The sequence below is a fragment of the Bacillus rossius genome, chromosome 2 (assembly GCF_032445375.1).
Source record: "Bacillus rossius redtenbacheri isolate Brsri chromosome 2, Brsri_v3, whole genome shotgun sequence".
Lineage (NCBI taxonomy): Eukaryota > Metazoa > Arthropoda > Insecta > Phasmatodea > Bacillidae > Bacillus > Bacillus rossius.
In genome coordinates, this window is record NC_086331.1 from 106,021,366 (window position 1) to 106,048,878 (window position 27,513).

The 27,513-nt window shown below is 36.3% G+C and overlaps 3 protein-coding genes across 5 annotated transcripts in view; 1 reads left to right on the top strand and 2 right to left on the bottom strand.

Annotated features, from left to right (window-relative positions):
• The window catches only part of LOC134529569 (tetratricopeptide repeat protein 28), a 221,506-nt gene that overhangs the window by 65,987 nt on the left and 128,006 nt on the right, over positions 1-27,513 (top strand). For 2 of the 3 annotated variants that reach the window (XM_063363794.1, XM_063363795.1), the window contains exon 7: positions 14,472-14,657. In XM_063363794.1, the coding sequence (XP_063219864.1) occupies positions 14,472-14,657 (186 nt within the window). Of the gene's footprint in view, positions 1-14,471; positions 14,658-27,513 lie in introns of those variants that run through there. The other variant, XM_063363796.1, reaches the window with a different exon arrangement.
• On the bottom strand, positions 2,451-3,489 carry LOC134529558 (zinc finger BED domain-containing protein 4-like). Its single transcript, XM_063363777.1, has 2 exons — positions 3,109-3,489; positions 2,451-3,015 (listed from the first exon to the last, which is right to left on the bottom strand). The coding sequence occupies exons 1-2, from the start codon at positions 3,476-3,478 to the stop codon at positions 2,738-2,740; spliced, it is 648 nt and encodes a 215-aa protein (XP_063219847.1). The 5' UTR covers positions 3,479-3,489; the 3' UTR covers positions 2,451-2,737.
• LOC134529559 (uncharacterized) lies at positions 9,408-10,522 on the bottom strand. Its single transcript, XM_063363778.1, has 2 exons — positions 10,066-10,522; positions 9,408-9,972 (listed from the first exon to the last, which is right to left on the bottom strand). The coding sequence occupies exons 1-2, from the start codon at positions 10,433-10,435 to the stop codon at positions 9,695-9,697; spliced, it is 648 nt and encodes a 215-aa protein (XP_063219848.1). The 5' UTR covers positions 10,436-10,522; the 3' UTR covers positions 9,408-9,694.

Consider the following 27,513-nt stretch of genomic DNA (forward strand, 5'->3'; position numbering starts at 1 on the left):
TAACATTTTCACATGTGATGCTAATCATGTAGAGCATTAAAAAAATTGTGATTTTATGTACATTATGCCATGTTTAGAAATTTCATACCTCTGTCTCAGTGAGTTGCTTTGATGTTGAAAATATTTGTAAAACTATGTTTAGGATCCTTCATACAAATTATAGAATCAAATTAGCATGTTCATTTAAAAAAAATTAGTGGAAAAAATTGTTTACTAATGATTTTGTTACATTGACCAAGTGCAGCGAGGTGAGAAATATGCAGGGGTACGCATGTGCCAAAACACAAGAGATTCAAAAAATAGAAATAGAAACTCCATCTGGCAGCACCGAAATACAATTGGAAAACATAAATTATGATTTTTGCCTTTTGGATCTCTGAATGCCGACTTCACAATGTCGAGAGCTTCGTTTATTTGTTTCCTGTGAACAAAAATTATGGGCATGAACACTAAGAATAAAAAGTTTATAAAAGCTGTACAATTAAATCAGATTATAAAAGACTTAAAAGTGTGGATCAAATATGCTACTTGATATTATTTACTCTAGTCCCTATATTGTTGTAAATTTCCCATTTGTAAAACTGCTCCTGTGAGCTATTAATATATTATTGCTAATTACTGAAAAACTTGCATTATAATTTGAATGTGATTATCTGCATACATACATTAAAAGTGGATGTCAGAAACTTAATCAAAATAAACCATTATTAAATTTATGACCAGCATTTATAATATTTTAGTTTAGGTGTTAAGATAACCACCGCCGACAAGTGGTTGCTGTTGGCATGGCTACTTGCCTCGTTTGTGGCCTGATGTCTGGTGTTGATGCCACATGTCTTCTCCAGCGAACGGGTAAATTTTAGTCAGTATTCTGCATGGGTCCAGGAAGAGAAGAATTCGTGGACAATCAAGACCATTCAGCACAGCCTAATCCTTCGTTGTCTTTCTAGTAAAACAGCCTTGGGTACTCACACTGGGACTCCAATTCAGTGCGATGTCAGAACTCTGCAGGATTCCGATGTCAGTCGCTTGCTACTTGTAGGGCAAGCGAGTATCCTTAGCTGATCCTGCTGTAACTGGTTGCCCATTGTGGTTTGTCCCAGAACCCCTGGACCTCTGAAGGACTCGTCCACTTACTCATATTCTTCGGGTTACTCGTCTGAAGTCGTTATGTAAGGTTGTTGCATTTACGTTTCGCAGTTATATTACAAAACAACTCTCACTCAAAATTGAGGTTAAGACACACGTGCGTGAACAATGGAAAATATCAGAACTTTTTTTCCATAGATTGTTTAAACTTCTACGTATGTATACTTCCGATGACTAATATTAATAAGCTATAGAGTACTTTCCTTTTTCATTTTCCGTTTACAACATGGCATCTTTTCCAGTTTAGTTACTAACATCACCACTAGAGTTGAACTTTTCATCTTGTTTTTCGACCATTTTGCGCTGTAGGATACATACATATATCTTTGGAGAAACGTTTGTTTACATGACGGTTATGAAGACGTGATTTACTTCAGACTTCAGCGGTGAAATTCATATTAACCGTTCACTTATACACATTAACAGCTACTTGAGGGATCAAAACAACTTCGTAATTCATATTAACCGTATTTTGTATTAAAAGTACTGAATAACATAGGAAAGCATACTTTATTTTCTGGGACTGTGAAAGTACTTCGCATAAACGGGAATTTCGTACTAAGCGGATTCGTATTAATGAGGTTTGACTGTACACATTCGCCAAGCGAGTGTTGCTTGGTCGTCTGGAACTTATATCACATGGTTAACTACTCGCTACGCCCCTGCCATCACCTTACTCATCCTCGGTGTTACTCATTCACCAATGTTACCAAATCATTACCAAATAAGTAATCTCTCGCTAACACTGGACTTGCACTGGGAACCCAGAGTACTGGAGAGGGCAAAACCAACACCTCGATAGTAGTTCTTAGGCACAGGGCTTACCCCCATGACAATGTTGTCCCTTGGCGGGCAGAGCTTCGCTGAGTCCTGGGTAGTGGCGGTGCGATCGCAATCTCTGTAGCTCTCTTACATTGTTATGCCCTTGTTGCTGCACAAACTGGCGTTATATACCCACCAGGGGTAATGAATGGTCTTTATAGCCGAGAATATTCTTAATCCCGCTCGTCCAAGGAGTGTGGAAAGCCTACACACTAGGAGGAAGTTCCAGTCAAATGAACGAGAATGTTCTTATGCATCTTCGCTCAAGCATCGCGGGTCCCCTAACCCACAGGCGAACTGAGGGGCCTCGCACTGTGAGCGCTGCTGGTTACGTCCATCCAGGAATAGGTGAAGCCACACATGTTGTACGTTTTCAAGAACAAACGTAACTGGTTGGTGAAAACCACCCGTAACAATTCATTAAAATCTAATTAGTTTAAGCTTTGAATCTGAATTTTTAAATTTAAATTAATGTCCATTGACCAATAATAGTTATCGTTTATCAGGATTATCTGTATTTTTTTTAGTGATGCACCGATAAGGCTTTACCGATAACCGAAACGATACAGATAACCAACATAAACATCGGCCGATACCGATACAAACCGATTACCGATTATTTTATCACATTTTCATTTTCCAACAGCTAAATCAAACAAATAATAATATATCAAGCAATACTAAGAATTAAAATATCTTCACAGGCTTATATTATTTATTTTTATTCTTAAAAGTAAATATATCATGTGAAACACGCAGTTGACATTTAGTAGTCATAATTCAACACTGGCAAATTTGAATTTAAAAAAACAAGCTTTCTTAAGTTCTCAGGCAACATCCTGTTGCGCTTCTCTTGGAGAATGTTTCCTGCTGATGAAAACAATCTCTCTGAGTACACAGATCCAAGGGGTATTATAAGATTTTTCAGTGCTGCCTTCTTCAGATGTGGGTAATTTACATCTTTTAACCAGAATTCAATCGGGTATGTCCCTAGGTCGAATGTTGGCTGCTTCATGTAACTGTCCAGTTCTTCAATTACATTACCTGTAAATAATAAAATTACAAAATGACAAATATTTGGTTTAGCAATTAAATTATAAGATTTGTTGACTGTAGCACAGTGTATGTGGTACTTACCCCTAGTTGAAGCTGTTGTAGCAGCTATAGACTTATCAACCATTTTCTGGAACATCTGCCAAATTCCCTTCTGTGTAGCAGAAGGACCAGGTGAAGAAATGGCACATCTAGAAGTGCCAGTTGACTCAGAAGTCTGATCACATTTTTGCAGTGTCATGCTATCATTCAAACTATTTTTCACTGTTTCAGTGCTGTCAGGATTTTGGAATGGATGGTGTTTATAACGAGGATCAAGCATCGTAGCTACTAGGAAAATCTCAGTCTTTTCCAATTCACCAAGACGTGAGTCGAGTGAATGTTTCAAATCGGTTGCAAAAGATTTAGTGGCACCTTTAACGGCTTTAACCTCCATTATCTTCATTTCCAGCATGTGATTTAGGCTGTTGACTAGTGGTATAGCATCTGATACAGATGCTTTTTCACTGCTGACTGTCTTGGTCACATCTTTAAAGTATATAAGAAGATCTACTAATTGCTCGGCAAGCAACTAATTTTCAGCTGTAATCTGACACCTAAACTTCGAGCAATTTTGGAGAGCAACCATGATGGAAAGACGCTGTTCTACAAGACGTCGTAACATATGAAGAGTAGAGTCCCATCGTGTCGCAATATCTTGAATAAGTACGTGCTGAGGTTCGTTTACCTTTTTCTGTGCATCGACAAGAATTTTTTTGGCTGCTGTTGAATGACTGAAATGCCCTACAATGCTCCTGAATGCCGCAAGCAGTTCACGAACTGGACGTTGATTCTACAGCCCATCTTTGAGTACAAGCTGAACACTGTGAGCTAAGCATGGAATATTAGGCAGTTTGAGGTGATCTCTTACGGCACATTTCATATTAGATGCATTATCAGTAACAACTGCACATACTTTATTGCCTATCTCCCAGTCATAATAACAGTTATAATAACAGCATAAAAGTATATAAAATATACTATTAATTCATTGCAAAGTGTAAATTAAATTAACTTCTATTTATATTTGTTATTGTAAACAACTTGAACTACAGTCTAATAATTGTAATTTACAATGGGTAAGCTTTTGTTGCGCAAAACTAGCATTATTATCGACTATCACATAAGGTTGCATCGAGAAATTACCGTTTAACAATGTAAACATGTTGCTTTATTTTGTTCACTTGAGTTTATAGAAAATGTTTCCACACTTCACTTTTTTTCTCCGTACTCGCCATCTCACTATAATTATAATAAAAAATGACTCAAAACCAATTCTAGCAAATGTGATTTTTATTATGTAGACTGAATAAATCAAATTATAAATACGTTTTCACTTTTCACGTCACATATAAATAACACAACAACGGATAATATTCCCAAAGATGCCCATAACGAGTTTGTAAAACGCAGTGATAAACTGTAGAAGGTATCGGGACCACGATTTTTAATCGCTACTACGACTCGAAAAGATCGATTGTCATAGAATCCACTGCAACTGCTTGTGGTATTTTGTTTGCGTGCCATCTATTTTACGTCTCTGGCTATAGGTAATGTACAAGGCCACTAAACAAAAATCAGAACAAAAGACGAAACGTAAATAAACGTGTAGGAAAAATGTATTTTTTATTGTTCGAGACAATGAGATTTATTAAACTTAACGAAATATCTGTAATCATTTGACGGAGTTAGATGAATTTTGTAATATAAACAAATATTACCGTATTTCATCCGAAAATGTGTAACAAAATATTACACGGTAAAAACCTACCTAATTACGCCGGGACGTAGATAATCGGCAAAGTAATCGTTAAGATAATCACAGATTACGATTAATCGGAAAGTACCAATAATCGCCGATTACGATTCATCGGCATCCGCATCGGTGCACCACTAGTTTGAACACATAAGTAAACAAAGTTATTTCACTGCTCTGACATCGACCAGGGCTATGCCCTCCCTAAGCACGATGTGCCTCACGCCGCCCCTTCTTCTCCCACTGACACCCTCTGTTGACATCACCTTTAAAAATAATGAACTTAATAAATAAATAATTGTAATAGATAGTAATTAATCCTAAATTAACATGTAATTTTTGAAGGTTTTAAACATGTTATGTATATTTGCTTTGCTATATTAATCGACTAACGGTAAATTCACCACTTCAATTCATCTTCAAGGCCTACCCCAGTGGTAGACTGTTTTACCTAATAGTTTAAAGCTCCCCGGATCGTTTTAAATTGCACGACAATCTTTGTACTTTCGGAGCCAGGCCACGCGGTGTCCTGGTCAGTATTTAAGCTGGACTACTTGCCGTTGGCAATATTAATAATTTTATACGTAACAACTCATCATTGTGTGATCACTCAGAGTCTTGTCAATGTACGTGAAAGTGCCAAAAGAAAAGATAATCACCCTGACTTGCTTGTATTCATCTCTCGACCACGAGCTTCCCAGTACAGAGACCGAGGTGTGTGAGGCACCTCAAGACCCCGATGGCAGTCGTCTTCGTCGATAAAATAGCGTGCCCGCCACTGAGAGTGGGCCGGTTAGTTCCAGTGTATCCGTGCAGGGGGAAATCAAGCCTAGCTCTTCATGGGCCACGTCTCGGCCCAGAGACAGAGTCGATAGCCGGGTCCATGTGTCCATCCATGTGGTGGCGCCCAAGATCCCTATTTTCACTGACTCTTAAACCCCCTGATAACTGTATCGTTAAACAGTAGCGGAAAAATTTCCCATAACAATTGAAAACACTGATAATATTTGACATTTGAAATTGAAATCAAACCATAATTTAGGTATTTGTATTTGTTTCGTCATGCGTACGAGTAATATGGAAACATAAAGGTCTACAACCATGGACTATGCTAGAGACAAGATTTTTTTTTTAGTCCAATCATTTTTAAAACAGAAGATTTTGGTGTTATTGTTTTTATTTTTATAATTACTTCATCAAAATAATGGTACAATTTATATGCTGCATTTTTACGATAAAGTATTTTGTAATAAATTGATCTAAAACAAATACCTTCAGATCAATAAAAATAAATTAGCAAGCCTTTGGGGCTTAAAAGTGATTCAATAAGATTTGCACAATAAAACAAATTAAATTAATTTTTCTGATCCATGCTTTTTGGTACATTTTTTTGTCCGGGAATAACGACATTCCTTGAATTTCAAACATTAAAAGATTACTTTTTTTATGATTTGAATTAAGTTTTGGTTAAATGCTACTTAAATCCATTATATAACTTGCATTTTTGTGCTGTATGCTATATGCATTTCTGTGTCATGTGGTGTTTCGATATTATTTTTCGGTGTTATTTGTGTTTTGTCACAATTCACCATATAATCTTGTCTAACTATTATACACACCATGGCCACTTTTTACCTGGGCTTCAAAGGAAGAGAAAGTGATAGTTGCAACATTGTAAAAATTAATCTATCTACCACTATGTACTAACAGCTCTCTTGCTTCACCCATCTATGACAAGAAATGTTACTAATAAAAAAAAAAACAAATAATGGTTCTAAATTATAGAAGAAATTTGCAGCTAATATGTTTGTTCAATGCTGAAATAAAAATCAGTTCATGATGCTGTCATTAATATCTAAATGGGTGAATAACTAAGATGTTAAACTTAAATATAAGCTGATTTCTTCACTATATCTTAAATAAAGATATTTTGTAAAAAAAAAATGTGTGTTTTAAAGAAAACGTATTGGATTTTGCGGTATTTCGCAAAATTTTCTTACCTCTACTAATTTATTCCAAGTTATACCAATTTATAAGTGGTGTACTATAGGAGGACAATAGCCACTCACAAAAGTGTTTGAATTATTTTTAATTCTTAATGACTGGCATATGTTGCGCTCATTACAGTAACGTCTGACTAACATTTTCACATGTGATGCTAATCATGTAGAGCATTAAAAAAATTGTGATTTTATGTACATTATGCCATGTTTAGAAATTTCATACCTCTGTCTCAGTGAGTTGCTTTGATGTTGAAAATATTTGTAAAACTATGTTTAGGATCCTTCATACAAATTATAGAATCAAATTAGCATGTTCATTTAAAAAAAATTAGTGGAAAAAATTGTTTACTAATGATTTTGTTACATTGACCAAGTGCAGCGAGGTGAGAAATATGCAGGGGTACGCATGTGCCAAAACACAAGAGATTCAAAAAATAGAAATAGAAACTCCATCTGGCAGCACCGAAATACAATTGGAAAACATAAATTATGATTTTTGCCTTTTGGATCTCTGAATGCCGACTTCACAATGTCGAGAGCTTCGTTTATTTGTTTCCTGTGAACAAAAATTATGGGCATGAACACTAAGAATAAAAAGTTTATAAAAGCTGTACAATTAAATCAGATTATAAAAGACTTAAAAGTGTGGATCAAATATGCTACTTGATATTATTTACTCTAGTCCCTATATTGTTGTAAATTTCCCATTTGTAAAACTGCTCCTGTGAGCTATTAATATATTATTGCTAATTACTGAAAAACTTGCATTATAATTTGAATGTGATTATCTGCATACATACATTAAAAGTGGATGTCAGAAACTTAATCAAAATAAACCATTATTAAATTTATGACCAGCATTTATAATATTTTAGTTTAGGTGTTAAGATAACCACCGCCGACAAGTGGTTGCTGTTGGCATGGCTACTTGCCTCGTTTGTGGCCTGATGTCTGGTGTTGATGCCACATGTCTTCTCCAGCGAACGGGTAAATTTTAGTCAGTATTCTGCATGGGTCCAGGAAGAGAAGAATTCGTGGACAATCAAGACCATTCAGCACAGCCTAATCCTTCGTTGTCTTTCTAGTAAAACAGCCTTGGGTACTCACACTGGGACTCCAATTCAGTGCGATGTCAGAACTCTGCAGGATTCCGATGTCAGTCGCTTGCTACTTGTAGGGCAAGCGAGTATCCTTAGCTGATCCTGCTGTAACTGGTTGCCCATTGTGGTTTGTCCCAGAACCCCTGGACCTCTGAAGGACTCGTCCACTTACTCATATTCTTCGGGTTACTCGTCTGAAGTCGTTATGTAAGGTTGTTGCATTTACGTTTCGCAGTTATATTACAAAACAACTCTCACTCAAAATTGAGGTTAAGACACACGTGCGTGAACAATGGAAAATATCAGATTTTTTTTTCCATAGATTGTTTAAACTTCTACGTATGTATACTTCCGATGACTAATATTAATAAGCTATAGAGTACTTTCCTTTTTCATTTTCCGTTTACAACATGGCATCTTTTCCAGTTTAGTTACTAACATCGCCACTAGAGTTGAACTTTTCATCTTGTTTTTCGACCATTTTGCGCTGTAGGATACATACATATATCTTTGGAGAAACGTTTGTTTACATGACGGTTATGAAGACGTGATTTACTTCAGACTTCAGCGGTGAAATTCATATTAACCGTTCACTTATACACATTAACAGCTACTTGAGGGATCAAAACAACTTCGTAATTCATATTAACCGTATTTTGTATTAAAAGTACTGAATAACATAGGAAAGCATACTTTATTTTCTGGGACTGTGAAAGTACTTCGCATAAACGGGAATTTCGTACTAAGCGGATTCGTATTAATGAGGTTTGACTGTACACATTCGCCAAGCGAGTGTTGCTTGGTCGTCTGGAACTTATATCACATGGTTAACTACTCGCTACGCCCCTGCCATCACCTTACTCATCCTCGGTGTTACTCATTCACCAATGTTACCAAATCATTACCAAATGAGTAATCTCTCGCTAACACTGGACTTGCACTGGGAACCCAGAGTACTGGAGAGGGCAAAACCAACACCTCGATAGTAGTTCTTAGGCACAGGGCTTACCCCCATGACAATGTTGTCCCTTGGCGGGCAGAGCTTCGCTGAGTCCTGGGTAGTGGCGGTGCGATCGCAATCTCTGTAGCTCTCTTACATTGTTATGCCCTTGTTGCTGCACAAACTGGCGTTATATACCCACCAGGGGTAATGAATGGTCTTTATAGCCGAGAATATTCTTAATCCCGCTCGTCCAAGGAGTGTGGAAAGCCTACACACTAGGAGGAAGTTCCAGTCAAATGAACGAGAATGTTCTTATGCATCTTCGCTCAAGCATCGCGGGTCCCCTAACCCACAGGCGAACTGAGGGGCCTCGCACTGTGAGCGCTGCTGGTTACGTCCATCCAGGAATAGGTGAAGCCACACATGTTGTACGTTTTCAAGAACAAACGTAACTGGTTGGTGAAAACCACCCGTAACAATTCATTAAAATCTAATTAGTTTAAGCTTTGAATCTGAATTTTTAAATTTAAATTAATGTCCATTGACCAATAATAGTTATCGTTTATCAGGATTATCTGTATTTTTTTTAGTGATGCACCGATAAGGCTTTACCGATAACCGAAACGATACAGATAACCAACATAAACATCGGCCGATACCGATACAAACCGATTACCGATTATTTTATCACATTTTCATTTTCCAACAGCTAAATCAAACAAATAATAATATATCAAGCAATACTAAGAATTAAAATATCTTCACAGGCTTATATTATTTATTTTTATTCTTAAAAGTAAATATATCATGTGAAACACGCAGTTGACATTTAGTAGTCATAATTCAACACTGGCAAATTTGAATTTAAAAAAACAAGCTTTCTTAAGTTCTCAGGCAACATCCTGTTGCGCTTCTCTTGGAGAATGTTTCCTGCTGATGAAAGCAATCTCTCTGAATACACAGATCCAAGGGGTATTATAAGATTTTTCAGTGCTGCCTTCTTCAGATGTGGGTAATTTACATCTTTTAACCAGAATTCAATCGGGTATGTCCCTAGGTCGAATGTTGGCTGCTTCATGTAACTGTCCAGTTCTTCAATTACATTACCTGTAAATAATAAAATTACAAAATGACAAATATTTGGTTTAGCAATTAAATTATAAGATTTGTTGACTGTAGCACAGTGTATGTGGTACTTACCCCTAGTTGAAGCTGTTGTAGCAGCTATAGACTTATCAACCATTTTCTGGAACATCTGCCAAATTCCCTTCTGTGTAGCAGAAGGACCAGGTGAAGAAATGGCACATCTAGAAGTGCCAGTTGACTCAGAAGTCTGATCACATTTTTGCAGTGTCATGCTATCATTCAAACTATTTTTCACTGTTTCAGTGCTGTCAGGATTTTGGAATGGATGGTGTTTATAACGAGGATCAAGCATCGTAGCTACTAGGAAAATCTCAGTCTTTTCCAATTCACCAAGACGTGAGTCGAGTGAATGTTTCAAATCGGTTGCAAAAGATTTAGTGGCACCTTTAACGGCTTTAACCTCCATTATCTTCATTTCCAGCATGTGATTTAGGCTGTTGACTAGTGGTATAGCATCTGATACAGATGCTTTTTCACTGCTGACTGTCTTGGTCACATCTTCAAAGTATATAAGAAGATCTACTAATTGCTCGGCAAGCAACTAATTTTCAGCTGTAATCTGACACCTAAACTTCGAGCAATTTTGGAGAGCAACCATGATGGAAAGACGCTGTTCTACAAGACGTCGTAACATATGAAGAGTAGAGTCCCATCGTGTCGCAATATCTTGAATAAGTACGTGCTGAGGTTCGTTTACCTTTTTCTGTGCATCGACAAGAATTTTTTTGGCTGCTGTTGAATGACTGAAATGCCCTACAATGCTCCTGAATGCCGCAAGCAGTTCACGAACTGGACGTTGATTCAGCAGCCCATCTTTGAGTACAAGCTGAACACTGTGAGCTAAGCATGGAATATTAGGCAGTTTGAGGTGATCTCTTACGGCACATTTCATATTAGATGCATTATCAGTAACAACTGCACATACTTTATTGCCTATCTCCCAGTCTTCAAATATGTGCAAGAGATTGTCTGCAATGTTTACTGCAGTGTGCAAATCACCATCAAAAGGTAAAACTTCAAGGCAGAAATGTACCTTGTGAGACAGCTCTGCTCCATGGGCTGTGACACTAATGAAATCATTCATCTGAGACGAAGCCTCACTTGTCCACAAATCTGTTGTGACAGCAACATTGTCAAGATTAGAAAGTCTCTCTCTAACTTTATTTTTCACTTTCTCATACATTTTTGGAATTACTGTATCGGCCATGTGTTTCCTTGAAGGAATGTTGTATCTCGGAACTGCTTTAGACATGAGACGCCTAAAACCATCATTATTCACAATGTCATATGGTTGCATGTCTACACATATCATTTCAGCAATCAATGTGGTAAATTCCTGAGCTCGTGGATCATTGGAATTGTACAGTAATTTATTTTCGACTACGTCTTGCAGTGTTGGTTCAAGTAGACTTACTTTAACTTTCTTCTGAGAAGGGCCAGCAACCGAATGTTCCCTCTCAGTAGAACACGCCTGGCTTGTACTTTCTGCAAATGCAAATTGCTGAGGATGCCGTGTCTTAACATGATGCAACATGTTGGTGGTTGTGTAGCTTGATCGGCAAGAACCACCACGTGATATTACAGCACCACAATATAAACATATTGCTTTACTATCTTCTTCTTAGCTTGTAGTAAAATGTTTCCACACTTCACTTCTCTTTTCCCACGTCGCCATTGTTTAAAACAGTCTCGTTTTCAGAAATACACATTTGCAATAATAAACATTTACGTTTAAAAACACAACACCTTCGGAATACTTCCATAGATTATACGATGTCAACAAAGATGCCAATAACAGGAAAGTTAGCCAACACTGAAGTTCGCAAACATTTGGTGCTAAAGCAACCGCTCTCTCCTTTCGGACGTTTTCATTATTTCTCACTATGATCGCTAGCGCTGCTAAACCTGATCGTAATCGTAACCACTTTAATGCTGTCTTATTCTAAAGTTGGCAGTACAACTTTTATCTGTATGCAGGTATCTATGGTTCTTAGTTGCGTGTTTACAAAATAAATAGCGGCGGGAATGAATACTAAATTAAAATAGTGAGTGTGTGCCTAATTTTTTTTATTTAAAATCTGGCGTAAGATATGCGGCGAAATATGTCTACGAAATCTGACGATAAAATAAAGGATGCGTAAAATACAACTTACATCTGTATCTGTATTTAAATAATCGGTGATAACGATTAATCGGTAAAATGTAATTATCGGCGATTATCGTTAATCGGTATCGGAATCGGTGCATCACTATTTTTTTTATGTCGGCCTTTGGTAAAAAAAAAGAATTATCAGTTATACAATTTTGAAGCTGCCTGTAATATTACAAGGGAATTATTTGTAGGGCAGGAAAAATTAGTATATATATTTTTTTCTTTAAATTAGCATCTAATTTTGTAAAATTATCATTTTCATTAAATTAACTAATCAAAATTTCTACATTATTAGTCTAAATTGTTTAAAAAAAAAAATATTTAAAAAGTATACATATGCTACAAATAACGTTTGGTTTTGTAAAAAATACAGTAAGTAGACTCTCGATTACGCGGGTGCAGGTTTTAGTTTGTGGATTAACTGTGCCATATTTCACTTTCATAAACCATAAAAACATAAATAATTTTTTACTTTTTACTTCTGTGCGCACACAATGGCAACGGCACTTATGTAGCATTAAATGCAATGCAACGAATTAGTAATGCGATGAATTAATAATGTGACGAATGAACAAACAATATTTTGCTTTTCCTAAATAGAAATTTGCTTCCTTCATTGCATAATTATTTCCGGCGATGCCCAAGTTTTCAGCAAACGTTTATATTCCGCCATCCAGCATGTTAACAACATCTCTAGAGAGAAAAGCCACAAGCTCTCAGGGCTAGTTTACCCTGCGCTACTAGGATGCTCTAGTGGAAAATCATGGCAGACACACATTTAGTAAACAACAGAGTCGGGAATTGTGTTAACAGATTAAATAATCTTTCTAATAGTAGAAAATGTTAAGTTTATGATTGAAATTCTTATTATAACTGAAATATATTTCCTATATCAATAACATTACTATTTTATAACTCAGAAATGTTGGTTGTGCCTACATAAGAAAAAAAAATTTATGCCCAAGCCCTTTATGTAAGCAATGCAGTACGTGAATTTTTCTATTTAATTTTACGTTGTTTTATCTTTAAATGTTATTTAAAATTTATTTAAATTTACTTCGAATGTCTTTAGAATTTTACCGGGAGAAGTGTCTTGATTAAAATGATAGCAATCACACTTACTTATTTGGAAAACAAATTATTTTGATTAAAATACTCTTTATGGGAAAAAACATATGTGACTAACATTTCCTACCGGACAGATTTTGTGAGCCCAATATTGAATGGGCTGAAAATGATCACCTAAAACCACTTGTATTCTTTGAAAACAGAGATTCATGTATGCAGCACCATCAGTGACAAACACTTGCACATTTTTTTACTGGATTTTATACTTGGCAAAATTAAAATATTTAAATTCTCTAAGCAAATGTATTTTTATGTAGCTCACCTAACTGAATCAACCAACTATTTACTTCAATTATTATTTGTCTTATTTCCCACGATCTATTACTCTACATATTCCTTCAGAAAAGTTTTGCAAACCAAAAAAATAGCCCAAACTGCAAACCACCAAATACCGCGGAATCTACTCCATTTTACGAAAAAATGAGAATTTTTTTTAAGAAACCTTTAATTGCAAAATAGTGATGAAATTAGTTAATATTTACATTTAAAACAATAGTTATTTACCTATATTGGTTGTTAATGTCAGCCAGGTAATTATATTTTAGTCGGCGATAATACAAACACATGTTCTACCAATTCCTTATGTTTATTTAGTTTTTTAGTCATAATGTCTGTTTTTCCATAAATATAGACAACTTTTTATGGATTTATTCTTAGTCCAATTTTATCTTTAAAACAAAGGATTTTGGTGTTTTTATTTTTTATTTTTATAAAAGCAGTTATGTAATACTTACTCCACCAAAATAGGAGTAAACTTTATATACTCCATTCTTACAGTAAAATAATTGTGATTAATTAGTCTCAAAAACAGATACTTTCAAAACAATAAAATATTATTAGCGAGTACATATCTGTGGTTTGAAATTGAATGAATACGCCATGCACAATAAAACAAATTTAATTAATTTTTCTGATCCATGAACTTTGGTACAATTTTTTGTCAGGAAGTAACGACATTCCTTGAATTTCAAACATTAAAAAATTACTTTTTTTTACATTTTATTACAACTCAGATCGGCCTGGCTATAAGACGACCTGACTTGTAACAGTCATGAAACACTTGGAGCGAGAGAAGAACTGCACAGTAATACTTCATGAGAAAACAAGGGGAGGGGTCGTGATTCCATGCCTCTTCGATCGTGGAAAATGATTGCAGAAAAGCCTTTTGTATGTGTTGCAGGTGGAAGAGGCGCGAGCCTACAGTAACCTTGGTTCTTCCCACCACTACCGCCGCAACTTTGGCCAGGCGGTTGCTTTTCATGAGAATGTGTTGCGCATAGCTCAAGAACTTGGTGACCGTGCTGTGGAGGCCCGAGCGTATGCAGGGCTGGGACATGCTGCGAGGTGTGCAGGTGACTATGTACAGGTATGCATGTCTTATTGTAATGAATGTCCCGTCCCATATATCTGTAACACAGCTATCAGTAAATTAATTTTTTATAGAGTACAATAGCCACATCATTTGAAAAAAATTACAGTAAAACTTCTATATAGTGAATTTCCTTGTAAAAAATTTTTTTGCGAAGTATTGGTCAAAACTGTATCTTTATAGCAAACATTTATATAATCTGCCAGATGAACATTCCTTTATAATAGTGAGATAGAAATAACTTTGTTGCAGTTCAGACCTAACTGGCTATCTTTGGCCTGAACTACACAATATATGTGATGTACCCTGGATTTGACAACGTCCTGGGTGCCTTGGTCAGGGACGGGGAGATCACAGACATCTCAGGACGTGACAGGTTCGTGGTGCCTTGTTTCTTACAGGGGTATCAGGAAGGTCCAGCGTGGGTACAGCCAGAAGGCGAGCTCAGAATACACTGCAGCCCCATGCACTTACTGCGAACTCCTGTCCCGCGTTTTGTGAGTCCTCCACGGGTATTGTTACCATGCCTGGTGGTTGATCCCCGATCTTAGAGTTTCCATGATGCAGTGGCGAACCACTGATGTAGAGTGCACAACATATGTAAACACTCAAAAAAGTTTTAAGTGTGGTGCTTTAGAGAAGAAGTAACAGAAACATAGAGGTTATGTTGTCATCTAAATAAAGTTCTTGAGATGTATGGTTGATATATTCTTCTTCAGCGAAAATGATCTCACAATCCATATATGCGTAAACTTGATAGACAGTTCCAGATATTTCTTTACAAAGGTAACATAAACTTCATCACTGGAAAAAGGTAATTTCATAGTTTTTTAGTGCCAGAGACCCAATGAATTGATTCTGAAGATACATTTAAGGCTAAGTAAGATCCATAGTTTTACAGCCACCAGGGAAATAATTTCTCCCATGAATATAATTTTAGGTAAACAAACGCAATAGACATAGTATTGTAAAGAAAGCTTTGGATTTTTAAAATATGATAGAAAAAAATTCTAAAAAAAATTATTTTTTATAAAATTTTTATTAAGAAAATTTTAAAACTAAATATAAGATATTTATAAAAACTGTACAAGGCTTTTGCTTTGCACGCAATGTAAATGAAGTATCCTGAACAATTCTAAGTTGCTTAAATGTTTACATACCGTACAGAATTTAAATTACTTGAGTTTAAAACTTGTGATTTAACCGACCCGTGAAGCTCAAGCGTCAGGCACGATTAGTTTAGAGTTTGCCTGCTAGATGTGTACCAACTATCGCAGAGTTGTTTTTGAAAGGATAGACTATCAAACTGGTGTCGGTGACAGTAAGTCGTTGTATTTTGAAGATAGAATGAAGCTAATCGACGAAAACTCTTCCATTTCCTTTGAACTGTATTGAACATTGAAATATTTATTTCCTAATATTTCACAGATTTGAATTGACGGTACTCAACTTTAATTCTTATCATTTTATTCTCTATCAGTTTTTAATCATGGCAACGTTTATTGTATTTACAGTAGAACCCTGTTATAACGAATCTGAAGGGAGTCATTTATATGTTCACTATAGAGGGGAAACTTTATATCTGGGAAAACTTTTATATTGGCAATACATACTCAAAAGCAAAATCTTAACTACACATAGGCCTAAGCCAAGAATATAACGAATGAAAATACTCAAAGCAACAGTTTTATGAGCAAATGCATATATTATTTTTAATGAACTACACATGTACAAACTTTCTATTACCTAATGGTTCTTGGACGTTGGCGTATTATCCTTTTTTCAGGCATTCAATACTCTGTGACGTTTTCGCAGCTTGAGAAAGAAGAATGTTCAGCTTGTTTAATATTGTACCTACTTAATGTGGATGTTGCAATTCCCAGTTCCTTTGCTATTAACACGTGCGGGACAGTGGGATTGGAGTCTACCTTTTCAATAATGTCCAGTTTATCTCGCACAGATAATGCCTTAAGTTTTTTTCCGCGTTTTTACATTCTTTTATGTACGTATTTCTTATTGAAGCACATTTGCAGCTTAATAACACGAAATTCTTTTTACCGTCAAAAGTAAATAAACGAAAAATAACGAGTCTGGCGCATCAAAGATCACTACGTATCATTTAGTATCGCAGTTGCTAAAGCTGGAACGAAATTTTCTCACTTTCTATGGAAAAATCTAGTCCACAGAGTTCTATCTAGTGGTAGTCTTACAAACCTTACTCGATCAAAATGTCCGAAACGTGAACGATAAAAATGAGACGTAAAAATCTAGAATTTGCTGCTATAATGTACATACGTATTTGTGTGGTAGTAATTTATGTTTAATTTTGATAACATATTAAATGTACACGCGTTCGCCTATCTTTAACTATGCAGGGAAAACTATTTTTTATTTTCACCTGATCACCATTTATGGCTACACGTAGCCTACCGAGGCCACTCGAATACGACTTGTTTATAATATGAACAGTGGACAATCGAGTAGCGTATTGCGGAGAAAAACTTCACTGTGATCCAGAATAGACGTTTTGTGAAAAAACTTGTAATTATATGAAAATATTTCAGATAAATGTGCATTATGTCGGCAAAGTTTGTTCGTGGTACACGGGAAAACGTATAAACATTGACAAAAGTTGTGCACTATAACCAATAAATTAATACATAACCTCACATCATTTTGCCGGGACTGAGACGGAAATTCACAATAAACGGGAATTCATTATAGGCGGGTTCACTATAAACGGGTTCTACTGTATATTAATAGTCCTATTGCGTGAACCAATTGTGACCTAGTATGTAGTATACATTCAAAATATATTATACATAAGAGCGGAAATGATTTCTATCTGTGAAAACTAGGCAAATTATGTGGTTAGGAATCTGAAAGATGTACTAGCAAAACTGTGCCATACCAATGTAGTAGTTGTACGCTTAAAAATGTGCAGTTTTTGCTAAAACATATTTGAATTATTTGGTTTCAAAACCATATAAATGTTTTTTCTTTATTTTATTTTTGACAGCAGCACGTGTCCTCTTTCGCTCCATGGTCCGCTCTTTGAATATCAGGTCACGCAATATTTTGAATGTTATTGTAATTTTGGCAATTTTAAATCTGATTTCTGTGTAGTAAAGTAATTTTTAATTTTTATATTTTAATTTTTTTATAGTTGGTTGGTTTTGTAATAGTATTTACGTTCCTTTATTTCATATAATAAACTCATCTTTCACTACTGGAATCTTTTCATAATATCTCCAAACGGCAATAACTATTTCTCTTCATAAAAAAGGTTATAATTCCACTATATAAAATTAACTTCTGATTACAGTTACGTCTAGTTTCGCAAAAATATTTAAACACTTATAACGGTTCGTTATATACAAAAATAAAAACATGTTAATCGCCAATTGTAGTTTTTGTTTTATTTTTCAAAGTAGAATGTTGCACAGACGAATCCAATCACTTTCAATATGTTGCTCACTCATTCCATTCGTACATCCGCCTGTCGAGAATTGCTCGCAGCTCGGGTGATGAAAATTAACGAAAAACAAACGTAGCTTAAGTCCTTCAGTAAAATCTTACTGTAAGTACATGAATTCAGTGCGACCTCAAACAGGGCCACACCCAGCGAAACCGAATTTCGTCACGAGCCAAGCGTCGACGAAGGTGGTCACAATTTCTAATTAGACTGGCCGAATGAAAATATAAAAACAATTAGGTTAACTTAAAACTCGACATGGCTCTGACCACCAACATTAAATTTTCTCTTCCACAATTTCTACATAATTTGCGAGAAGCCACCGAACACGCCCTCCTGGTGCAGCGATCGACAGACGACTGATGAAGTCATGCCACCGTTTCCTCCACGCAGGGAGAAGTCACATGACCTCACCGACCAATCACACGCAGGCTTCATTCACACTACACATCACAAGCCAATAAGAATTCACGACACACCTTGAAAACAGTTTTCTACACATAGAGCCAGGGACTTTACCTTCTCTCTCTCTCTCCCGCATCGTAAGACAGTAGTTATCACTTAGTTCCCACGACCAGTGGGGAATCCCAGCTTTTGTCTCTCTCTTACTGGGGAATCACTGTTTCTTTCTCACTTGCACTTACAGGCCTTTTATGCTTCAGCTCTATCCTCATGTATACATACTTACATGCATAATACTAATACATTCAAACAACTAAAATTAGTGCAATAAGCTGCAATATTTTGTGGACATATATTCAGCTACAAATATAAATTGATTGTATAAAAAGGTCATCTTTTATATTGTCGTACAGAAAACTTTTTATCATATATCAAAAAATAACGTTTTATAACAGAAAGTCACGTAATAAGATGTTCAATCATATATCTGTGACAAAACGTGTAAAGCAAGAAAACCCTTAGAAGAGCAAAACCTTTATCGTACAGTATATAACAAAACATTTTTTTTTTTACGGGAAGGAAAACTGCATTATTGGCCAACCTCTCTGATTGTAGTGAGCGGAAATCTTACTTCTCTCCGAGGCAGGCAGTTGGCTGGCTTCCCCCATCCCCCTTTTCAGGCTCATTGAAGAACATGACACCCCGCTGGGCGATAAGGAATTCTTTCCTCCTACTCCTCCACCACCACCCCCCTCATCGTTCCATAGCTCATCCGTACAGCTAGTGCTCTCTATCGAGAATTTTGGAACTATGTGTGTTGTGTTCATTCTCTGCGTGCTCGGGAGAAACTCAGGATCTTAGCGTTTACAATTAATAGAGCCAAGATTATATGGTTTTATGCAAAATCGCGAATTTTCACGCGAAATTCATCCCAAACCGCGAATAATGCGAAATGTTTTCTAACCGCAAATAACACCTCAATATTGATTTAAATCGTTAACTACCGACTATTGGTTGATTGACAAATATTCTGTATCTGTTTGTAGAGGAAATGGTCGTCATCCAACTGTAGTGTGGTTATTTAATGCGTTAATTATTCATCTTTAAAAAATTACAAGATATCACAAAAATTGACTATTTCACGAACAAAAAAAAAAGCTCGTTATCGGAGTTAAGTTAGGGTTTTTAAACGCATCTCTACTAGAGCCACTAGAGATCACGCAATATTAACAACTGACGATAGTAAAATAAAATTAACAAGTTAACAAGCACAATAACGTGAAAAATCTGAGCGCCTTGTTTGCTGTATCCTTTGAAAAATACACGTGAACAAAAACTGCATTCATTAAATAAATATGTATGAAAATAAAATAAAAGCTAATATTGATATTTAATGATCACTTGATATTTAATGGAATTTCACTGTAACACAATTTTGTGTGCTTGTTGAATAAGCAGTTTACCGTGAAGCCTTCATTTTCATTTCACACTTCACAGGCGAGAGAGCCAAAATCGTAACATAATCGAAGTTTTCTGATGGCTAATGAAAAAGCACCATATTGCAAGGATTTATTTATTTTACGGTCATTAAATATTTTAAATAATGCTTACCTACCCAACCCTCCCAGAAAATAAATAAAAACATTTATTTCACTGACCTGACATAACCTAACCTTTTACTTCAGGTTGAGTATATGGCTCTCTCGCTTGTAAAAAGTAGGCTTCCCGCGGTTAATTTTTTCGCTACAACTTCAGTAAATACTAGTTGTTGGTACCTCCGGGCTTTGTTTACAAATGACGTGCATAAATGAAAGCTAAATTTCTTAATCATGCCGAAAAATAAAGCTACTGCGGCATCCCGTGCTGACAAGTTTAAGAATGAGGGATTATACGTCAGTGACGGAAAAATACTTTTCTGTAAATATTGTAATTGCCGTTTGGAGCATGAAATGAAGGACACGGTAAACAAGCACATAATTAGCGACGAACATGTAAAAGCTAAATGATCCCCATGCACTTTGAAACGACAGCTTTCTATCCTAGAAGAGGAAATCCACAATTATTAATGACGAAAAGTCTTTTTTCATAACACCATAAAATCTTGGCTCTAACAATTAAGTCCCACAATTCCTTGCAAACTGGGAACAAGCCTAGGACACTGGTTTCCTGGTGGAGATTGCTGCATAACCAGCGTCACTGTAGCCTTGGGTCGAAAAACTGATGTTTTTGGTCAAACATCACGTTCTATATACAGTAGAACCCCTATCATACACTTTTCAACGGAGGGCACAAAAATGGTGTATGATGCGGGAAAGTGTATGAAAAGGGAATGGCAATAATAACATTTTTTTTCAATCATCTAGCATACCAGCACAATGTCTGATTAAACTTAAATACATAATGTGTAAATAATTGCATTATGTATATTAATGAAAGATATGAATTCATCATTATATATACATATAATAAAACCACCAGAAATGTAAAATACAGTCCATAAACCATAATCAAGTAAAGCAGTCCTTTCTTGGAAGGGGGGGAAAGTCACCAAGCCTAAATTAGAAATAAAAAACTTAGGCTATTGTAAAAAGAAAATCAGAAATTTTTGCTTGTTTGTTTCATTTTACAAACAACTTTATGCAACAGAACAATTTTCAATAAAATGTTAACTTGAGAAACGTAAAATACAAAACAATCCGATCGTAAGAAAACAATAACAAACGGCTATATTCAGTTCAAAGATTAATGAATGCACAAAATATGAGATCCGTGCCTTGGTAAAGCGCGTGCACCATTTTCATAATCATTGCTAGTTTGCGCCACTAGTCTCGCTTGGTGCTGGCCATAGATGCTAGTAGCGAGGTGCACAGTCTTCCTGATACTATCTATCTATGGTGCGATGAAGTTATTTTCTTATGTTTGCAAAGGTAAACAATGAACGTTTTTCAAAATAAAAGCATTAAAAGATATTTTTTCAGGAGGAATATAACGAAAAAAATTTTGAATTTTAGGACTTTTCCGCTTTGTAAAAACGTATGAAACGGGAAATTCGTGATTTTATAAGTGTATGTTCCGGGAAAGTAAACCATTGTAAATATAGTACTTTCGGCGGGACCAAAATTAATCGGCGTATGACACGGGAAAATGTATGAAACGGGAACGTATCATCGAGGTTCTACTGTATTAGTCTGAAAAGGTTTAGCTACGGCGAGATCCAAACCAGCGAAAACTAAATTTATTTCCCCTAGTTACTTCATGATGTTACAAACTAAGATAAACAGGGCTTGAAAGGTAAGCCCTATTGATAATTTAATATCTCTTTATTTACTTTAAGAAAATTTACATCAATATCTGCTAGCAAATTGATAAAACATATTTTACTAAATGCTGGCACCTATTGTACTTTTCACACCATAGCCAACATCCGACAATACAAGAAAAGATACATTCGAGACACTTACCCCATGTACTGTTACAACTGCATCGGGTAAGGGGTCAGTTGAAACATTTTCCCAGATTTTGTTGAAATGCCTTCAAATGCTTTTGTAACGCAGATATTGTCACTATAACCTCATTCATTTGTAGTCAGATAACTAAAATTTAATTAAAGTAAGCTTTCAAATAGGCAAAGATAAATACAGTAGAACCTCATTTTTACATATTTCAAGGGACCAGGAAAAAAGTATGTAAAAACCGGGAAAACGCAAAATGAGGGAAATGTTCAAATTTGTTTTATCATCTCACTATATGGGAAACAATAAGAAAATATATACCACACTAAATAATATGTCAGAGACGGTTACGTTTTTATATATTAACTAGAACTTCACTATAATTAAAATTTTAAATATATCCAATATCGCCGTTCTTCATTATTGCCGAAAGTTAAACATGAAATTTGCTGTTCTTGTGTAAGAGATGAGAATGTTGAAGCATCTTGATATAGCCACTAGGTGCTGAAATTTTTTAAAACAATTGATTTCTGAACTTTGTATTTAATTACGTGTTAAAGTTTTATTATTTTCAGATTTTTTGAGAAATAATACTATAAAACAATAGCTACCACCATCAATATAATTGTTTACGTTGAGGAATAGAAGTTAAAATGGGTGGGGGTTATCCTGTTTGCAGATTAACCATGCCATATTTCACTTTCATAAACCATAAAAACCAAAATAATGTATTTTACTTTTTATTTCTGTGCACGTACAATGGCAATGGCTTCAATGAATATCCAAACAATGCAATGGCAATTTAACTTCTATTCCTAATGTGTTAAAATGAACATCGCCGAATATGCACGAAGACGCCATATTTATAGGAAACTCGTACGTTGCTTAAAACGTATTTTAATAATGGAACAGTAATCCGCTCTTTTGTGTATTTAAAATGTGAGTTTTCACCTTTATTTTCATGCATAATACATTTAAGATTAAAGGGGAATGCTAAGAAAAGTACTTATTAATTTTCATGTTTATGTCACCATATGTTTGGTTCATGGCCGTATGGTGTACAATAGCACGTGGCACAAAAAAAAAAAGTAAGTTGTTTATAATGGTGAACGAAGCTGTGGTAACCATACACTCATGCAGTAACGTTTAATAATTAAACTTCACGCTATTCATTTTGCGAATTTAGAGCCAAACCTCTCAGAAACGACCCCTCACGGTTCCCAGGAATAGGATCGAAATAGAAGGGGGGGGGGGGGGTCGTAATGTCGTAATAGATGTTTTCCGAGATTTTCAGTTGATTTCAACACCCCCCTCCTCCCCCCCCCCCCCCCCCCCTTCACAAACCGCTACTTGCTAATTAACCAGCCGTACAATGGTAGGATGCTGTCACTCACAATGCTAGATGGCTTTGCTCTAAACCCACTTCAACCTTCATGACAAGTCCGTCGCCCTACAGGCCACCTCTAAAGAAAATATGTCAAAAGACAGTTTATTTTTACTGGTTAGTTTACATGTACATTTTCTGCTTGCCGTAGTTAAATACACTAGAACCCAGATGTCACGAACCCCGGATTTAAATTGCAGTGTTTTTACGAATACATTCTTGGGAGCCGTCAAAAAATTGGACATTTTGACCAAAATATGAAAATCAGAAAAAAATTAAAAAAAAAAACTAAATGAAAGATCATTAAAATCTGTTAATTTTAACACACAGCGTATTTTTGTGTCAACTTTAATACTTCCCATAATTTTCATGTAAGAACAACAAAAAAATAATGGGACATTTCCTTTAAAAATATGGCAGCGGTAGGTTCTGCAACGTGAGTGGGCGCATACTAAGCCTGCCCGGCTGGCTGGCGGCAGCGGCTTCATGACGCATAAGCTCACCCCTCCCTCCTCATTGACATTCTTCAAGGCTAGCTCATCCCTCCCAGACACACAAACCATCTAGTGTCCTCCCTTATAACACCCCAACTTCGCTCTCCTTTGAAAAACCTTCAGTGAGAAAATGCTCATTTCACCCTCCCTTCTCCCGTAAAATTAGGCTATTATGAATGGGGTACTAAAGGGGTGAGGGAGGGGTAAGATCTTTGTAAATATTTTCGGAACTCTCCCTCCCCCCAAACACACCGAAAAAAAAGTATGTCAAAATATGTCACTTTTCACACCAAGTTCAAGTTCAGTCATCTCTGGCAAGGAATTTACAAGCTTTCAAACTTAAATATAATTGTATTTTAATAGCAAGGGTCCTATTAAAAGGAATATACCGAATAAAATCAAGCTGCTGTCACCAAACAAAGCATAAAATGGCCCAATGTGTGGTCGCTTCGTTATTGCTCGTGCGAGAGGCGAGACGTGGAATGTTAAATGAAAGATAAATGCGGGGGAGACAGACGGCAGCCAGTGTGTTTCCTGCGTGGGGAATAAGTGGCGTAGCCTTTTTTTTTAATGCTGGGTGGAGCGACCTTTTTCTGTCAACCCACGGGAAAAGATAATTGCTTGAGCTGTCAAAATAAACATCGCTGCGGCAGTTAAAAAAGTCGAGGCGGGTGTGCATCCAGTCGGTCGCTGTCTATATCTACTTTAAAAACATAACATCTCAATTCATAACAAGATTCCTTATAACCTACACGTATTGCCGGATGTTTTCAGCCTGATCCATGCAAGTTCTTTAGCCACGTTTTGAATGAAAACAACTGGCGGGCCAGTGTTGTGCCCTGTTTTTGCGGACACATAAAGCTTTTATCAATTTGCTGACAGTTTTAATATATTTTTACTCTCGTTAAACTGAAGAAGATAACGTGATTGTTAACAAGTACAAGCAGCATCCGAGATCGGCCGCAGAGCACGGTACGGGAAGAGGGTGAGCAAGGGCGAGCGAGCGGCCGACTACCATGTTCACATGCTGCGGCCGGAGGGTTTTTCCTGCGTTGTATTAATAGTAATTAATATTTAATGGTATTTTATTTATTAATTCATAATACACAAAATCGAAAAAAAAACCTGCATAAGTCATCAAAAATAGTTCACAAATTCAAGCCAGAAAATATACCAAATCGGACTTCAAAAAGTAAGCAAACATTGTCAACCAATAGTAATAAAAATCAAGAGAAATCCAGCAGGTAGCTTTGCCTTAACTGTGTACCACACTAGACACTCGCAAAAAGCTAAACGTAAACACGTTGCCACAAAAACCTTTATCTGCACCCTGCCGGCAAAGGGACGTGGAATGGGGGTTGTTAAGCGCTGACAGCGGTCGGTAGGAAGTGGTATCTATTTTTAGATATGCGCTGCCTACGGCAGTAAAGCACTCGGCAAGAGAAATGCAATTAACATGCTACTCACCACAAGAAACTTATTTTCTGTCCGATTTTCTTCAGATTTTCGGCATTTTTTTCACGGTTCCTCGAAATCGGGTTGTAATAGAGAGGTGGTCGCAATAAATGGGGTCGCAACAAAAAGGTTTTACTGTATTGTTTTCTCTAAATTTTCCCATGGTTTGCCATGAAATACAGCACTAATTCTACGTAAACAGTGGGAAATGCTTTTGCACAAGGCGGGAAAAGAATGCATTATTAGTATAGGGAAATTGACAGTGCATGTAAAAAAATACGCTAATTGCGGGAATTCGTATATCGCGGGTACTTAAAAATGAGGTTCTACTGTATGTTGTTCCAAGGAGCAATTTAGTCAAAAATGTTTCAACCGTCCCTGGTCTCCCCTACTGTTGCCATACAGTTAATCTTTTGACCACAAAAATGCATGGAGTTACAGAACGATAATAAAGATTGTGCATGTTGTGTAATTTTTAAATGGTGTATTTTTGTGTCTATTTGTGGTTTAACATTCCACATGACTTATTAACATGGAGTAGTGTCATGAGTGGAGGGACATAATGGGGACATAATGCGTATTACGTTAAAGAGTTGGCAAGAAAACATGATGATAGTGCTTTGTAACAATAAGAGTATCAACTAAAGGTTGTCGAGCAAATTCTCAAAATTAGTTATGAATGACACAAGAATGAATTTCGGCAGAAGTTGGCACCAAGTCAGCTAAAATTTGGGTCTTTACTGCCTTCATGTTCAAATATTGCCTCTAATGAAGGTTCTGCATGAAACTGGTGCACTTCACTGTAGTGTATAAGAGATAAAGCTACAATTACATTACTTTGCTGGGTCTTAAAACATGTTTTAAATAATCCAGCAGAATTTTGCAAATGAATAATTGATGTTCTCCAAAGTATGTTTGGTGAAGGTATATCTTAAGACTTGTCTTCAAGTAGTACGAAATTCATGTATATTCTAACAGATGCACTAGGTCCCTGTTGCTACTGTTATCTATATTACATTGTTTAGCATAGATAACAAATACGTTCGAAGGAGTTATTACTAGCCATTGCTGAGGAATATGCACCATATTTGTTTAATCTTTTGTGAATAAATTCCATGTCAGAGTTTACTTTAAATCTACAAAATAATTTTTGGCACAATATCACTTAGCATGATGTTTATTTTTTTCTTTTCTTAGCATTGTCTCATCTTGGTGACTATTTTTAGTCACTTTTCGGTCACAAATTTTACTGTAAATCAATTTTATTGTCACTTCTCAGATTTTAAGTGTCACTTTTTTTTAAAATTTTTTCCAATCTCTTAATTGTTTTGAGGCATTATTTAAGTCCAGTCAGTACTGGCCAATATGTTACACTCAGAAATTTGGCACTGGCAGGTCGTGTGTGAATTTTTCTTGTTTACTGTGATTTTTCCATTTGTACAATTTTAACATTATGTTGCATGTGTGGTGTGCAAAACAGTCACGATTGTAAAACAACCAATTAATGTTTTAACTATATATGTTGCTACCGCAATGGGGGTTGAAGTGTTCGTCGAAGTTTAGGGCGCCACCACATGTATAATGGGCATGTGGACCCGGCTACTGTGTTCTCAGGGCCGTGACGTAGCCCGTGTGTGGCGAGGCCCGTTTCCCCCTGTATCACTGAAAACCTCCGAGAACGATGACAGGTGCGTGAAGCTCCTTCCTCTCGCAGCGCTCGCGACTCACTGACCGTTCGTCCTCGCTCAGCAACTCTCGGGAGCGGAGCACTGACGTCACACCGGTGGGCGCTGGCCGACACACGCACACACACACACACTTCGGCGGGCGGTCGTAGAGGGTGGTGGTGGAAGGAGGGGGCTCGCAGTTTGTAAGGGGGGAGGTGGTGGCACATCGGGCTCAGAAGGGCGCAGCCCGGGACGATGTCAATGTACACAATCAATGCAATTTGTTGTTTGTTTAGTCAGATATCAAGTGTCTCAACATTAAAAGAAATGTAAACACATAGTATACCTTTCGTGGAAATCTGGAAAAGTTTAAAAAATTCAGAATTTCAAAAAGTCCTAAGTTTCTGTGATTTGGCCTTTTTTGTAAGTTTTAGATGTGCAATAATAATTTACGACCATCAAGTAAAACCAGAACAGGGTTTGGAATGTGTTAAAGAGTTTGACAGTAAGATCAGTTATGTTAT